Below are 14,412 nucleotides of genomic sequence, written 5' to 3'. Positions count from 1 at the left end.
CTTTTTTTACATCTAAACGGGATCAATCAGATCAAAATGTATCAAATCCCAGACCAACATTCACCAAACATTCGCCCATATGCTTCACAGTTCTTCTAACGTTCCATCCATGGACCATTCAATCAACCAACGTTGCAATTCATAGCCGCACATAGCTGCCGAGCACCGAGCACACAAGACACAAACCTGATGGCAGTCTTCCATTTGAAACTTAACATTGACTTCCTTAATAAATTGCTGCATATTATAAAGGGTAAACAAGGCACAGTCGGTATAATTTCTCTGCATGGGGACCTGGCAGTAAAAGGTACGACTGTAAGACTAATAACAATATCAAAGTGAAGAACAAACCATAAAAAAAATATTTTTCAAATGCGAGGCAAGAGAACTGCACATTCTAAAATATAATGAAAATTGTGAGGCAGGAGAGCACATTCTATTGAGAAAACTGAATGAAAGTATTTACATGGCCGCGCATCATAGGAATTACCTCAAGTTTCATCATCTTGACATTTCTGATATGAATCGCATACTCTAAGAATCTGTTGACAACATACTTAGTTACACATGATATCACAGAAATATACACAGTGTATCACAGAAATGACTACTTACTTTCCAATGGAACTCAAAATAAAATCCGAGTTATGATAATTCCCCAGTGAATCCATATGTAGTATTGTTGCATGTTTACCTTCACTACTAGGAAAATATACAATGGCCAGGCTCCAGTGATTACTGATCAATTGCAACAAAAGAGAAAAACATGATTACCAGGACTGTATTCTCAAAATGCTAACCGGCAGGTAATTTCAGGACAGTAAATTTTATATAAATTATTTTCGTAACAAACTAGAGAACAATATTTCTTACTCTTCATTCATAGGGATAAATATGTATGTCACCAGTTCTTGGTTTACTTGTGTCCACCATGATGCCCGCTTAGGAAGAAACTAAGATATATGAGGCAGGAAGCAGTCAGTGTCATGGAAGGCAACAGAAGTTGGAAATTTAAGAATGTTACCAATTTTTTCAATTCGCCGCGAGTTTTGCTATCCACAATCTTCTTCCATAAATATGTATTGAAAATAAAATACTTGCCCTTTATTTTACTATCACTAATTTCCACCATTGGAATATGTCCTTGGAGATGTCTACGAGAGGTAATAAATGTAGCTGTCATGAAAAAGGGAACAAAGGAAACTCGAAAAGATGCATACCAAAAGAGTAATACTTACAAAGAGTATAAGTCGAATATATTGGAACCGATAAAGCAGTTTTCAACCGCGACGGAGTTAAGGTCAGTACAGGAAAGAAAGGCTTGGCACTCAGTGACAGATTTGTCACCCGGATACACAAATGTGGTTACCATAACCTCCTTCTCCTGACCCGTTCCCTCTGATTTGGAAAGATCCACCACCTGAACCACGATGCAACCAGTTAGATTAAACTTGAGGGGAAAAGAACCCAGTACCATGAGGCTCAAGCCACCTAGTACAGCAAAGATAGGCTTTGTGCTGACTGTAAGTTTTGTCAGCAGGATAGAAAAATGTATCTACCATTTTTTCGACACCACCCACCTCCATATCCATTGCCTCTGATTCAGAAAGATCCTTCGTCTGAACCACGATGCAACCAGTTAGATTAAACTTGAGGGGGAAAAGAAACCCAGTACCATGAGGCTCAAGCCACCTAAGGTCAAAAATTGACACAACAAACCTTATTGATAGCAGACATTTTGTTCCTTTGTGGAGGCTTGTCAACAGGAATTGCCCTCTGAACGATGATGCAAACAAGTATATCAAACTTTAGTTGTGGGTAAAGAAACCCAATAACAGTTGCTACAAAGGAACTTAACACGTTTGGCTTACTGTTGGATGCGGGTGTTTGTCACCATGGGTAATTTGCCCCTTAACATGTCGCATGCGGCCCATAAAATATTTATCAACTGACCGTCCAGACTAAATGCATTTATTTGTCTAACAGATCCATAAAAGATTTCACCTGATCGCTGAGTTTTTTTGTGTGGGACTGAGCATAAGATGTAAACGCCATTTCAGTGGCAGACCTCCATTTAGCAGTAATATTCAAAACAGCATCTGGTGATGCATTTTCTAAGTCAGTAAAATATTTCTTGTCCAAATCTTCAAGAATTTTCTTAAACTCTGTTTGAACACCTTGTTCATTATCATCTAAATCTTTAGCTGTTTGTGCCAGTTTCATGGCCACGTCGACAGCCTGCTCTAACTGAAAACGTAGAAAATATTAATTGTTAGACACCATGCAAGGAATATTAGTATTTGCCTCGAATTTTTTTTATATTCGACTTACATTTTTTTTAAACAAAGATATAACCGAGGGTTCACCATCATAACTGGTAGTGTTTTACTTATCTTCACCGCCGTCCTCTTCATATGTGTTAGAGGTGAGTTCATCGTACTCATCATCAATGAAAGCATCATCATCCGTATCACCATCCTTGTCTCTAATAGCCTCCTCCATTTGTTTTTCAAAATCATAAGTCTTGATGTACACACTCTCAGAGAATTTCATGATCTGCACGTTTGAAGGCAAAATATATGAACCAAAGCCTGTTTAACAGAAAGTATCTACAAAGGCAGCTATTGGCCCAGGCAAGGAATGAGCCGGCAGCTCTAATTTCTGGCAAAGCCTACTTGGGGTTAAACAAATTTTCATGCAGTTCATTAAGAGCCAACCCAATAGAAGCTTCTGCAATCACCATCACCTCTATATTATCCAAATTCTCATGATTCTTTAGCCAATTCATATGTATGTCTTCTATGTGTATGATCCGAGGGAAACCTTCATTTGTCGTGTCACAATCCTTTGCCATGTCAAGAAGGATAACCTGTACATAGCATACGTAAGTTGAAAAAAAATATTTGCAAGTAAAAATAAGGTCCATATGAATCATTTGGAGGTACTTACAATTAACAAAAGGGTACTTCCAATCAAATAGCTTGCCGTTGACTCAAGATATTCTGAAATTCCTTTCACTAATAGATGAACGATAAATCTGCACCAATTCCATTATTTGATATTATCGATATCTTTCAGAATATTCTTGAACTTTTTATCTATGTTTAGTGAAGTATTGGGGGCTAAGAGCCAACCCAATACAGCATACATGTACATCCGTACACTAGGCTTCCTCAACAACTTGGTGCACGTTTGAAGTTTATACCGACATTCCATCAACCGCATACTCCTACTGTCGCCATTATTCCGTCTGCTAGATAATACTTGTTCGTTGGCTGAACACATCTCATTATTTTCTAGGAGAATGTCTTTGGTCTTCCTAATGTTCTTGCCCCTGCCCCAATATTCAAGAACAATTTTTGAAATCCTTCTTTTACCAATATAAATTATCAGGAAAAAATAGAAAAAATAGAACCGTTGTGTATTTGCCCCATCCAATATTAAAAATGTAGTGTTTGCTCCATCCAATATTCAAAATCTGGGTCCGCCACTGTACTAGAGTCTAGACATTGAGGGTTTAAGGATCACGGATTTAGGTTTTGGTAGAGGTTAGGGATGGAGGGAGAGAAATTGAGAACATAAGATGAGGGAAATTTTATTTTTGTTATCCATGGGAAAAACATATATACTCTCGAATATTTTTTCGTTAATAAACATTGCACTATTATAGAGGTGGTTCTCATTTGGGTTTGTTCTTCTCTTTTAGTTACATTCTTAGACATTTTAAATTTTTACATAAATTTTATAAAAAAGTGCTGATCCATTTAACATTACCATTGCACTGACTATATTTATATTGTAAAAGATAGCCAATATTATATCTTCCGAAGACTCTAGCTAGATGTAATTAAAAAAATATCTTCACTTAAGACTTACTACCTCAAATATCCATCTATAACATCTCAAGTCATGTTTTGTCTTTAATAGTACTCTTTTTTATGACTAATTTAACTTCTTTGACCTAATTTTTGTCATTGTTGTCCATGAAAAAGACATAGATATATACTCTAAATTACTTTTTTCGATATCAATAACCATTGCACTAATATTTTTTGTGTTTGTTCTCCGTTATCAATCAATTTTAATCTCAGACATTTCAAATTTTCATATGATCTTTCTAAAAGTCTTGACGATTTGTTGTTGTCAAATGGATGGAGGTTTCCCATTTTTGACCTTCTGACCCATAGAATTGAGGAATGATCTGGATTTCGCAATATCACACCCAATATGGAGCAAATAATTGGAATTGACGGAGATTTCCCATTTTTCATCCGTAGAATCGAGGAACGATCTGGATTCCGCATATCACACCCAATATACGTGGAGCAAATAATAAGATTTCCCATTTTTCATCCAAAACATAAAAAAAAGTCAAGGATAATCTTTCGAGAAAGTACTTTACTTTCTAAAAAGTAAAACAAAAGTACATGCAGGAATGTTTAAATTCAATTTTGTTGAAATAATTAAAGTAAAGGGTATATTTTACCTTCAAACATATAGTCCATATCTTTGTATCTTTTTATTTTACTTTTTTACTCACATTTATGAGATAATGAAATATTGGTTGCCAGGGACTCGAACCCGGAACTGGAGTAGATAATTATTTCTTGTTACAATAGAGAAAAATCCCTTCCCAAAACTAGTCTGATGAGTAAACAACCCAACCCGCTCGAATCAAACCAAAATCAAAATCCCCAACGACGTCATCTCAAATGTCTCAAAACCAAAATCCTCCTCTTAGGTTCTTAGGGCTCATTCGGTTTGTAGGATATGTAGAGGATTTTCACAGGATTTTAACCCTCACAGCCCATTTGGCGACCATCGTTTCATTTCATTTGGTAGAAATGAAATGAAATCCAACTTTTGATAGGATTTCATTTGGTTGAATTTGAATTCCTTGTTCAAAAATCATGTTTGTCTACCACATGCACTTGTAGAGTGAGAGACAATTCTAGAGAAATGATGGCTTTTGGAGAGGAATTGAAGTTAGTTATAGTGCAATTTCATGAAATTTGAGATTGAATTCCTATGGTCAATTCCGTGTCAACCAAACAAGTTCGTTTCTAAAATTCAAAACGAATTCTAGAATTCTAGACCCAATGGGTGTCAAACGAGTTGTTAGGAAATTTTTCTGTATGTATCATTCATTTCACAAGATATGAGATCATAGATTCCTAAGGATTTAACCCACATTGATCTAATTCTAAAAGACTCTACACATTAGGTGAGACCTCGTGAAAAATTCGTAAAGAATTAGGTTGGGAGCCAACACAAGCCAAGCCAAATAATTGGCAAGCAAATTTTTTTGGCCCTTGTTTGGTTCTTTGCCAAAATTTTGGTTGCCGATATGAAATACATCATCTTTTTCACATATTCTTACCAAATAATTGGCAAAGTAAGGGTGGAGAAATTCTTGTCCAAATAATTGAGGAGCCAATTATAGCGTTCGGTTGGTAGGGCTAAAATGGGCACAGACCAAACAGCCCCGAAATGCCCGTGACATACTTTCCCTGCTCGTGTGATTTCCAAATCCTTAATCCAATCCCGTGTTGGCTCGTCCTGCCGGTGCGCGCTTGATTTCTGCAGTGCCCAGGTAGGCGGTGGCTCCGGCCCTCCGAGCTTTCCAATTTCCATCGCTTTATAGTCACCGGCGAGTCGGCGACTCACCGGTTTTCCCCTTCGGGTAGCGCTCCAGGTTGTTTAGATCGGCGGCCTGCAGCGGCGACAGCGGAGGCGGCGCGAGGGCTGGATCCATGCCGAGAGCGAGGCTCCTCACGCCGCCGTTCCCCACGAGGACGCAGGCCACGGCCAGGGTGTTCATGGTCTCCAGGTAGTACAGCTTCCCTGGTCTCGAACGCAGGCACGCAGCGCTCTGTTCTAGTTTAAGATTTCCGATAATCATTTCGACTAAGAATAGGAAAAATTCGCTGCAGCTTTGCCACTGAGTTGCTCGAGATAAGATCCAGAGAGCCCAAGCCATCCCTTCACGTGCTGGTCATCCCCGGCAATCCAGGTCCGCGTGCTATAAGATAGTATATCTGTTTCTCATTTGTTGGAATGCTCATTGTGAAGGTTCAGGGCTTAATTTGCTTCCATTTTTCTGTTTGGTAGGTATTGTTGGATTCTATAAGGATTTTGTCGAAGAGCTGTACGAAAACATCGGTGGGCAGGCATCAATTACAGGTGAGCTGATTGACCCATACAATTTTTTTGTTAGTGGATTGGATTGTCTATGTAGCTTCCTGATGAACCTTGTGCATTCTCCAGCGATAGGGCATATTTCACATGGCCGGAAGGTAATATAGAACTTCCTTCAGGTTAATTCATAGCATCACCATCATGTTGAATCGCCCAGGAATATACAACTTCCTTCAGGTAGTTACATAGATTGTTTATATGCTTGGGAGGCAGTATAGTGATGCCGATAAAAAAAGATTAGCAGGGCTATGTCATAATTTCAAAGCATTGGATGTTCTTGATGTCTCTAAACAATTGATTTAAACCTGATATGTAAACGGTGTCATCCAAAATGCCCAGCTTGGGACATATTCTTATCCTGGTTCAGGTTATAAACTTCTATGGAGCACTGGTGTCCCACTTGTGCGCTCATGATGATAAAACTTGGGACATACTCTGTTTCTAAGTTCTAAATAATGTGTTGTTTTCAAAAAGGATTTTCCATGTCTTCGTAAAGGTATCCAGAGTTACCATCATTAGTTTTCTAATTCAATATCATGGTCAGCAATAAATGAATAGCAATAAGTGTCGTCAATGCACATTATTTTAGTGATGCATTGGCATTTGTACTGTGGTATGGCTCGGTTTTTATTGTTTGTTCAGCATATTAATAGTGCTACCACGTTTGATCATTACACTATCCATGACAGGATTATGAGAATGGACGATTGTTTTCATTGCATGACCAAATTGATCACAAGGTTTGTTTTGGCATGCTTTGATTTATTTTTGTTCAGTTGAAACTTCTCTTCATAATTTTGTTCCTGACGCAACAACCTTTTAGATATCATGCCTCCAAAAGGAAATGCACTTAGAAATTAAATAGGACCATGTCGCAATTCTTTCCGCAATGGTGTTGACAGTTTACTGTTTCATATGTCAATGTTTGCAGGTTGATTTTATTGAGCAAGAACTTCTACATACTGAACAATCAATAATTTTGGTATGCTTCTGTCTTCAGCACCACAAGCTTTCTTTGATTAAATTCAGGTGGTTCTATATACGCTAGATTGGTACAGGGGTATTATAGTATATATATACCAGAGATATAAGGGTCTGAAACTTTGTATATTTATGCTGTACGGAATTTTCTTCTATAGGCAGTGCACCTTACCTCTAGTTCTTTGCTTAAATGTAGGTGGGTCATTCCATTGGTGCATACATAGGTTTGGAAATATTCAAAAGACTGCAGAAGAAGGTAGGAATATTTGGTCTCTTTTCCTGAAGTATGTACTTGTTAATTTGTTTTTGTTCTTGACTCTCTTGGACAGGTAAAATGTTTTGTAGGATTATATCCATTTTTGACATTGAACAAGAATTCGATGCAGCAATCAGCAATTGGATATATTGCAAGGTACCAAAATCCCTTTTATCAGCACAGAAACTTCTATAATCCAAATAAAGTGATGTGATTGCATAAGCAGTGACATTCAAATTGAGTGATAGGAAAAATCTACAACAGTTCACTATTTAACATGCAATGCAACATAGGAGGCTAGATAGAAGTCATATAACCAATATATACATGTCTAAAGCTATTCCTATCCAGAAATTTCATGTCTTAGAAGTCTAGGAGATCGGCGCCTGATGTTTGAGTTTCATTGTTGAAGCAATTATCCTGTCCATTCCCAAATGAACATCATTGTTTTGCTGACGTCGATCTTCTCAACTGGACATGACAGGTCATCTCTCCTTAGCAAAGGGGTTAGTTTGTTTGCATCTTTTATCGGCTCACTCCAAGCTTCAGTTAGAAGGAGCATTGTGAGAAGGTTCCTTGGATCTTCTTGGTCTGCAGCGGCCGTAGATGCTGGATCCAGCCACCTCTTGCAGGTGAGTTTTGAACTTAAGCACCCCCCTAGGCCACATGTTTTTTCGTATTTTTCTCTTATCTGAAAAATGTATCGAGGCATTTGCTCATGTTTTCACGAATCGTGCAGTACCATACAATGTGTAATGTCCTTTTCATGGCAAAGACAGAGTTCCTAAAGGTAATTCGCACTGTTGGCAATGCTATATTCAGCTGTATTATCCGTCACAAATGAGTTACACCAACAATTCCATCGTTTGGAGTACTAGACTGGTCTTCTTCCTATTTCACCTGTGTACAAGTCAGTTCCTGATCATGTTAGTGCACTTCAGCTTCATGAGGAACTGGACTGGTGTTTCATCAGAGCAGAACAGGACCAAATTGCTTTTCTGTTTGGTGATGACGACCACTGGGGTCCATTGGCTCACTTGGAAGAGGTGAATAATCATGTTATTCTGATGGCATTAGTCTCGGGATGTTAAATTGTGAATATGTTTGCTCACGCTTTTCTTTTCTCTGAGCTTCAATCACAGATCTCAAAGCATGCTCCAGGTGCAGCCTTGTCGGTCGAAACAGAAGGTCACACGCACGGCTATTGTTGCACGGAGGCTGGATCCTTTTGGGTTGCTGACTACGTGGCAGACTTGATTAAAACCAAGTGCTGACCAGAAATACCTGGTGATCCGAATGAATGAATGAATGAATGAATGAATGAACAAGGAGTGTGATTAGTTTGATGAGGAAGAGGTCCACGGTGCCATTTTCGAGTTTTTTCAGGCTAGTCTTGCGTAATTCTGAAGTGCCACGCTAATAGCACAAGGCACTATGTTAGTACAGTCAGGACTCAGGAGATTCATCAGAGCAAACATGGTGTTTATGACCTTCAATAGTTTAATTAGTCGGAACAAAGTGGTCATATGGGTTGGGATCTACGACGGTCCTTAATATTCATCTTGATTGTTAATTCGTCCCAGGTTTCCCTCTAGGTTGGACTGATATTTTATGGTTCCCTGTAGCTTCCTGGCCATCTTTCAGAATTAAGCAAGCGCATGCCGGTCTTCAGTTAGAAAATTCCTTCATACTCCTTCAAAAACGGAGGGAGTATTAACTGGCAAATAGAAATTAATCAGTAGTTATGGGCTATGTTCATTACAGTTTTTTGGTTCTTGATCTGTTTAAACTTGTGTTGCAAATTCTCGCCCGTCTGGAATTCTTTCGCCTTTTTGTAACACGAATCGTCACGGCTTAATCACAGCATACGGAGTTGTCGTCGTCCAGCAGCAAGTTTGCCTTGCATTTCTACCCTAGCAGTACCCTGTGTGAGATTGCAGAGTGCAGAATGATCCAGCCCAGCAGGCCAGCAGCGGCCCGCCGTGAGCCCGGATTATTAATTTTTCCGGTAGAACCCGGCAGGAGCTCTGCCTAGATTCATTAAGGAAAATAAGAATCCCACCACGTGACAAACGTGGTTAGCAATTAAAAATGCATAAAAAAAAGGAAAATAAGAATGGCATGGGCTGACTACGTACGTACTCCCGACAAGGATGACCGATGACATCAACACGATGAATTAAGACCATGTTAAACTTCTGTGAAGGCGTCCGTGCAAATATGCATTGCACGTGCATTAGCTCATTGCATATACTCCCTCCGTCTCAAATAAGTAACGTAGATTTGTATATATTCTTATACAAATTCAGGTCACTTATTTTGAAACGGATTGAGTATAACAGTAGTCACATAATGAGATCGATGAGACAATAATACTACTAGTATATGTCTTGTGACTCGATTATCTGGTCCCAACAATTAATCGTAATTGTACGTTCGTCCGAGCTAATTGGCTGCTTGGGCCCAACCTGGCTGCCTTAAATGGTGAAGTGATGCATGCTATATATATGGGAGAATTGGATTGAACTAAGTTAGAATACATGCATGCAGATCGATGTAACTAAACTCGTCGTGCAGCTCTATGAGCTTTCTCTGGACTACACATAGACATACCCCATGAAAATGTTTTACCATTGGGAGATATATATAGAAGCTGCATATGAAAAATAAGCAGCAACTATACCACTTCCCATGCACTCTCCCTTAAGAGCGCATGGTACCACAAAACTCTAACCTACAAGCTTAAGTGCTACTACTAAGTAATATATGCATGCATGCATGAAGGTTAATTTCGTGTACTAACTAGCTAGACTGATGAGACGACCATGACCGTACACCACAGTTAATAAAACACCAATTTCTTCACAAAGTTGGACTCATATGACCTTAATCACTAGACTAGACCACACGGAGGAAAATTGGACTGTCCTTTGTTAACTAGCTAGCTTGCCAAATGCACCACTCGATCGACACAAGGTGGTTATATATTGGCATCAAGATGATTAGTACCACTACTAAGTTAATTAGTGCAGGGATATGCATGCATGTAGGAAGAAGATGCAGACTTAATTAATCAAGGCAAGGCAAGGCAGCCATGGTTTTCTAGGCCGAGCTTAAGGGCTTCTTCTTCTGATGGTCTGGTGCTGTCACAGGAGCAACAGGCATGGAAGAGACGAGCATGTACTGAGGCAGAGCTGGAGCCGTCATAGGCGCCATTGCCGTGCCTGCATGGAGAAAACAAGGAGAACATTATTCTTAATTTTGACCGGAACTAGTACTACTCCCGATAATCAATCAGTCTAGCTAGGCAACTAGTTGTGCAGGCCTATTTGATGCTTCATAAATCATACTGTACATAAAAAAATTGTAGATCAAATCATGTTGCTCAAAAGTTCCCGTCAATTTTGGTTAATTCGGTTATAACCCACCGAATTTTTAGCCGTAACCGTATTAAACGAAAACAGTATTAACCGAACCGAAGATCGGAAACCGAATGCACAGTACCCTGAGCTTGAAGTGCTGCCTGGCCGACAGGATGCACATCAGGGACGACGGCGCCGCCGCCGGCCGCAGCGTACTGCGGCTGGTACACCATCGGCGGCATGTTGTAACCAGCGGCTGGGCCGTATTGCTGGAAGTATGGATAGATCAGCCCAGTAGGATCCGCCGCCATTGCCGTCACCGCACCGGCGCCGTTGAAGACCTGGTACGACGGCGGCGCTCCACCGGCGAGACTAGCGCCGTACGCTTGGTAGTAGGTCTGGCGACCAAATTCAGCATGGTTAACCAAGAAATTAAGAAGCAATTGTGGATCAATTCATTAATTATGTACAATGAACTGCGAACGTACGTACCAGAGGCTGATAGCTGTAGTCGGAGAAATATGGAGAGTACCTGCATGCATGCAGTCAATTCTGTCAACTGACAAGATATGGATCAGTCAAACTGTGCCTCTCTGTTTTACTACAGTACATTAGGACATGTTCGAACTAAAAACAAAATTACCGTCCTTTCCAAACTAGTACTCCCTCCCATCCATAATAAATGTCACGACTAACTCAGCGACACTTAGTATGTATCGGAAGGAGTATAATATGCAAACTTTTAAATTTTGATTAAGATTATAGAAAAATGAACTACTAATTAATATCTATAATATCAAATAATATACTATTAACATATAAAACAATGAATTTAATAAAACTAATATAGAGTTGTAGATATTTTTATAAACTTGGTCTGGACAAATTAAGGTAGAATGTAACAGAGGTACTAGCATGTACTCCCTCCGTTCCATAATTCTTGACTCAAATTTCTCTCAACATAGATGTATCTATTCTTAAAAAGCGTCTAGATACATGTAATATTTCGATAAGAATTATGAAACGAAAGAAATACTAACCAGCTGCTAGCTAGTTGAGAGAAAAAGAGAGTGAGGGAGAGAGATGCATGTGAGCTGTATGGGCACATGGACCATGGATGGACGGTGCAGTCCTACCATAAACATTGCATGCAGATATATATAGGAGACAAGCATGCAACGGCTTTTAACCGAAACCATCAATTAATCGTTGTCTTTACAGCTAGATCGATCAACCGTATACAGCACCGTCCATCATCGTGCTCTCTCTCCAGCAACTTTCCACAGAGAAAGGTCTACCATAGCTCGGTTTAGAGAGTACTACTCACCCATACACGTTGTAAGCAGCAGCTGCTGGGATCCCTTGCTGGATGCCATGATCTGGGAAGAAGCTGGTACCACCACCACCAGCAATGGCAGCAGCTTTCATTGCCCTCGTGTTGTTGTTGCCCCCGCCATGGACATGAGTCACTGCTGCTTGCACAAGAGGAACATGTCATGCGAGGTGGACGTATAGATCAATATATGCTACTCCCTCCGGCCGGAATTACGTACTTGTCGAAATATTACATGTATCTAGACACTTTTTACAAATAGATACATCCGTATTTGGGCAAATTTGAGACAAGTAATACCGGTCGGAGGGAGTAATTTGGTTTTGTAGGTTAAACTCTCTTTTTTGAGAATGTTGTAGGTTAATTAAACTTGACAGTATGTCTTCACTTATCATACTCCCTCCGTCTCGAAATAAGTGACTGGATACAGAGATGGTGCAAATTTAAAATTTTGTGAACAGTGACAGCAGAAATAAAAACTAGAATCTAGATCCAGGACAAAGAAACAGCTGAAGTTTGCGCTGAGCAAAGCTGGAGTAGTAGTGTAGTACAGATTGGAGGATATTGGAAGAAGCCAACATATATACATGTCCCAATAATAACGAACCGTGCTTTGCTTTTTACAGCTTTGCAGAGAAAAGCTATATCTATCTATCTGGAGGCCATGCATGCGCTTGGCCTAGCTAAGCTACCTTTTCGGTTCTCCAATGAAATTCTTCTGTCGACCGGATGCATATATATACGAGCGAGTTTGTTCTTGATTTGACTAATTAATTTGATCTCCAATTTTCGTCATCCAATATATCATATAGGCTTTGATGCATACATGGCATCCGGGGACCCTTAATTTAGCTGGAAAGTTAATGTTAATTTAGGAATTATTGAGAATTAGCATATCTTTTTGGATTTTGTTCCAGATTGATTCTAACAGAAAGAAATAAGAAAGAGAAACGCATTTTATAAAAGTGCAATCTTGATTGAGAGAGAAAAACTACGCAAGCATAAACCCCCCAAACCTTAATTAAGTGGCATGCATGCACCGATCATATCGATCTCCAGCTAAAAATGTCATGCTTTTGCATAACCTGATCTGGTCTCATGCATGCTATAATAATGTATATGATTTAATTAGGAAAGCGCAAATATATATGCATGAATGCTAGCTAGCTTAACTAAACTGTGTATATAATTACATGGTAAATCAATTAATCTAGGATTAATCAATTAGTTACCAGCATATGGCCCTTGCAGAGGCTGCTTGGGCTTGTGGAGCCCAAGGTAGGCAAGGTTGCAGTTGGCCCTCCTGCCGTCGATCACCGGGTACGGATCCAAGCACGCTCTCGTCGCCGCCGCCGCCTCACGGAACGTAACCTTAATTAACCATCAGTCAAATCCATCCATCCATAAATACATCTATCTCCGGCCAAATTAAGGCCAATTAAGATCGATCGATCACAGTAGTACTAAACAGCAAAACCAAGTGTGAATTGCTAGAAATTTGGGTGTAGTAGCAGGAAGAACTCACGAATCCGTAGCCCTTGGATCTGCCGGTGCTCCGGTCGGCGATGACGGCGGCCTCGGCAATCTCCCCGAACTGCTCGAAGTAGCCATGGACGCCTTCCTTGGTCGTCTCCCACGCCAGCCCGCCCACGAACAACTTGGTCAGCGTCGTGTCGCCCTGCGCCGACATCGCCTGATCAATCGAGCTAATTAATTGGATTAACTCTTAACTCTCAAGCTAGCTAGCTAGCTAGCTTGGTCTTGATCTGTCTAATGATATGATGACCTAGCTTAATCTGTGTTTGGGAGGGGAGATAGAGAGAGGTCGAAAAGGGCGATCAAGGCTTGATGTGCAAGGGATCGGTTCGGATCAGAGGAAATAAATTAAAGCATGCACCAACCCTAGCTGAGCTCTAAGTACTTATCCCTGCAGGAAGGAAAGAGAGAAGGAGGCCGGGATAGAGATCGAGGAGAAAGAAAGCGAAAGCTGGCCGGCAAAGGGAAGGGAAGGAAATTAAGAGAGGATGAGCCGTAGGATCGATCTGCTGGCATGCACTTTACCATTGATATGATGCCATTCATGAGCAGTAGACGATATCTTGGACATGGACGTTTACAACTAATTTTGATTGTACGCTTTTGTATGATATTATTGTTAGAAAGAATTATATTTATAATTACATATATTTAGAATGATATGGAAATAATTTTCATGACAAAGTTAATGATGTCATTGTACTTAATTAATCGACCAATCTAGATAATTTATACTCCGTACTACA

At 39.8% G+C, this 14,412-nt stretch overlaps 2 protein-coding genes across 5 annotated transcripts; one reads left to right on the top strand and one right to left on the bottom strand.

Annotated features, from left to right (window-relative positions):
• The first annotated feature begins 5,441 nt into the window (after window positions 1-5,441).
• LOC100845169 (lipid droplet-associated hydrolase) lies at window positions 5,442-9,017 on the top strand. Of its 4 annotated transcripts, none has more exons than XM_024460217.1 (13): window positions 5,442-5,593; window positions 5,696-5,830; window positions 5,934-6,013; window positions 6,112-6,183; window positions 6,268-6,296; window positions 6,888-6,938; window positions 7,130-7,180; window positions 7,376-7,435; window positions 7,509-7,591; window positions 7,920-8,067; window positions 8,175-8,225; window positions 8,314-8,481; window positions 8,578-9,017. In XM_024460217.1, the coding sequence occupies exons 2-13, from the start codon at window positions 5,754-5,756 to the stop codon at window positions 8,707-8,709; spliced, it is 1,002 nt and encodes a 333-aa protein (XP_024315985.1). In that variant the 5' UTR covers window positions 5,442-5,593; window positions 5,696-5,753; the 3' UTR covers window positions 8,710-9,017. The 4 variants fall into 4 exon arrangements, with proteins under 4 accessions (XP_024315985.1, XP_010232838.1, XP_024315984.1 ...); XM_010234536.3 differs by having other exon boundaries at window positions 5,444-5,593; window positions 5,688-5,830; window positions 8,377-8,481; XM_024460216.1 differs by having other exon boundaries at window positions 5,444-5,593; window positions 5,688-5,830.
• Window positions 9,018-9,596: 579 nt separating this feature from the next.
• Window positions 9,597-14,128, bottom strand: LOC100844861 (RNA-binding protein 24). The gene is made up of 6 exons (XM_003565062.4): window positions 13,656-14,128; window positions 13,363-13,501; window positions 12,125-12,269; window positions 11,290-11,329; window positions 10,940-11,195; window positions 9,597-10,659 (listed from the first exon to the last, which is right to left on the bottom strand). Exons 1-6 carry the CDS (start codon window positions 13,818-13,820, stop codon window positions 10,538-10,540), a joined length of 867 nt encoding a protein of 288 aa, XP_003565110.2. The 5' UTR covers window positions 13,821-14,128; the 3' UTR covers window positions 9,597-10,537.
• Between the last annotated feature and the right edge of the window lie 284 nt (window positions 14,129-14,412).

This window comes from Brachypodium distachyon, chromosome 2 (assembly GCF_000005505.3).
Source record: "Brachypodium distachyon strain Bd21 chromosome 2, Brachypodium_distachyon_v3.0, whole genome shotgun sequence".
In the NCBI taxonomy this organism is placed as follows: Eukaryota; Viridiplantae; Streptophyta; class Magnoliopsida; order Poales; family Poaceae; genus Brachypodium; species Brachypodium distachyon.
The sequence above is the reverse complement of the archived record's forward strand: the minus strand, read 5'-3'. Positions and strand labels throughout refer to the sequence as shown.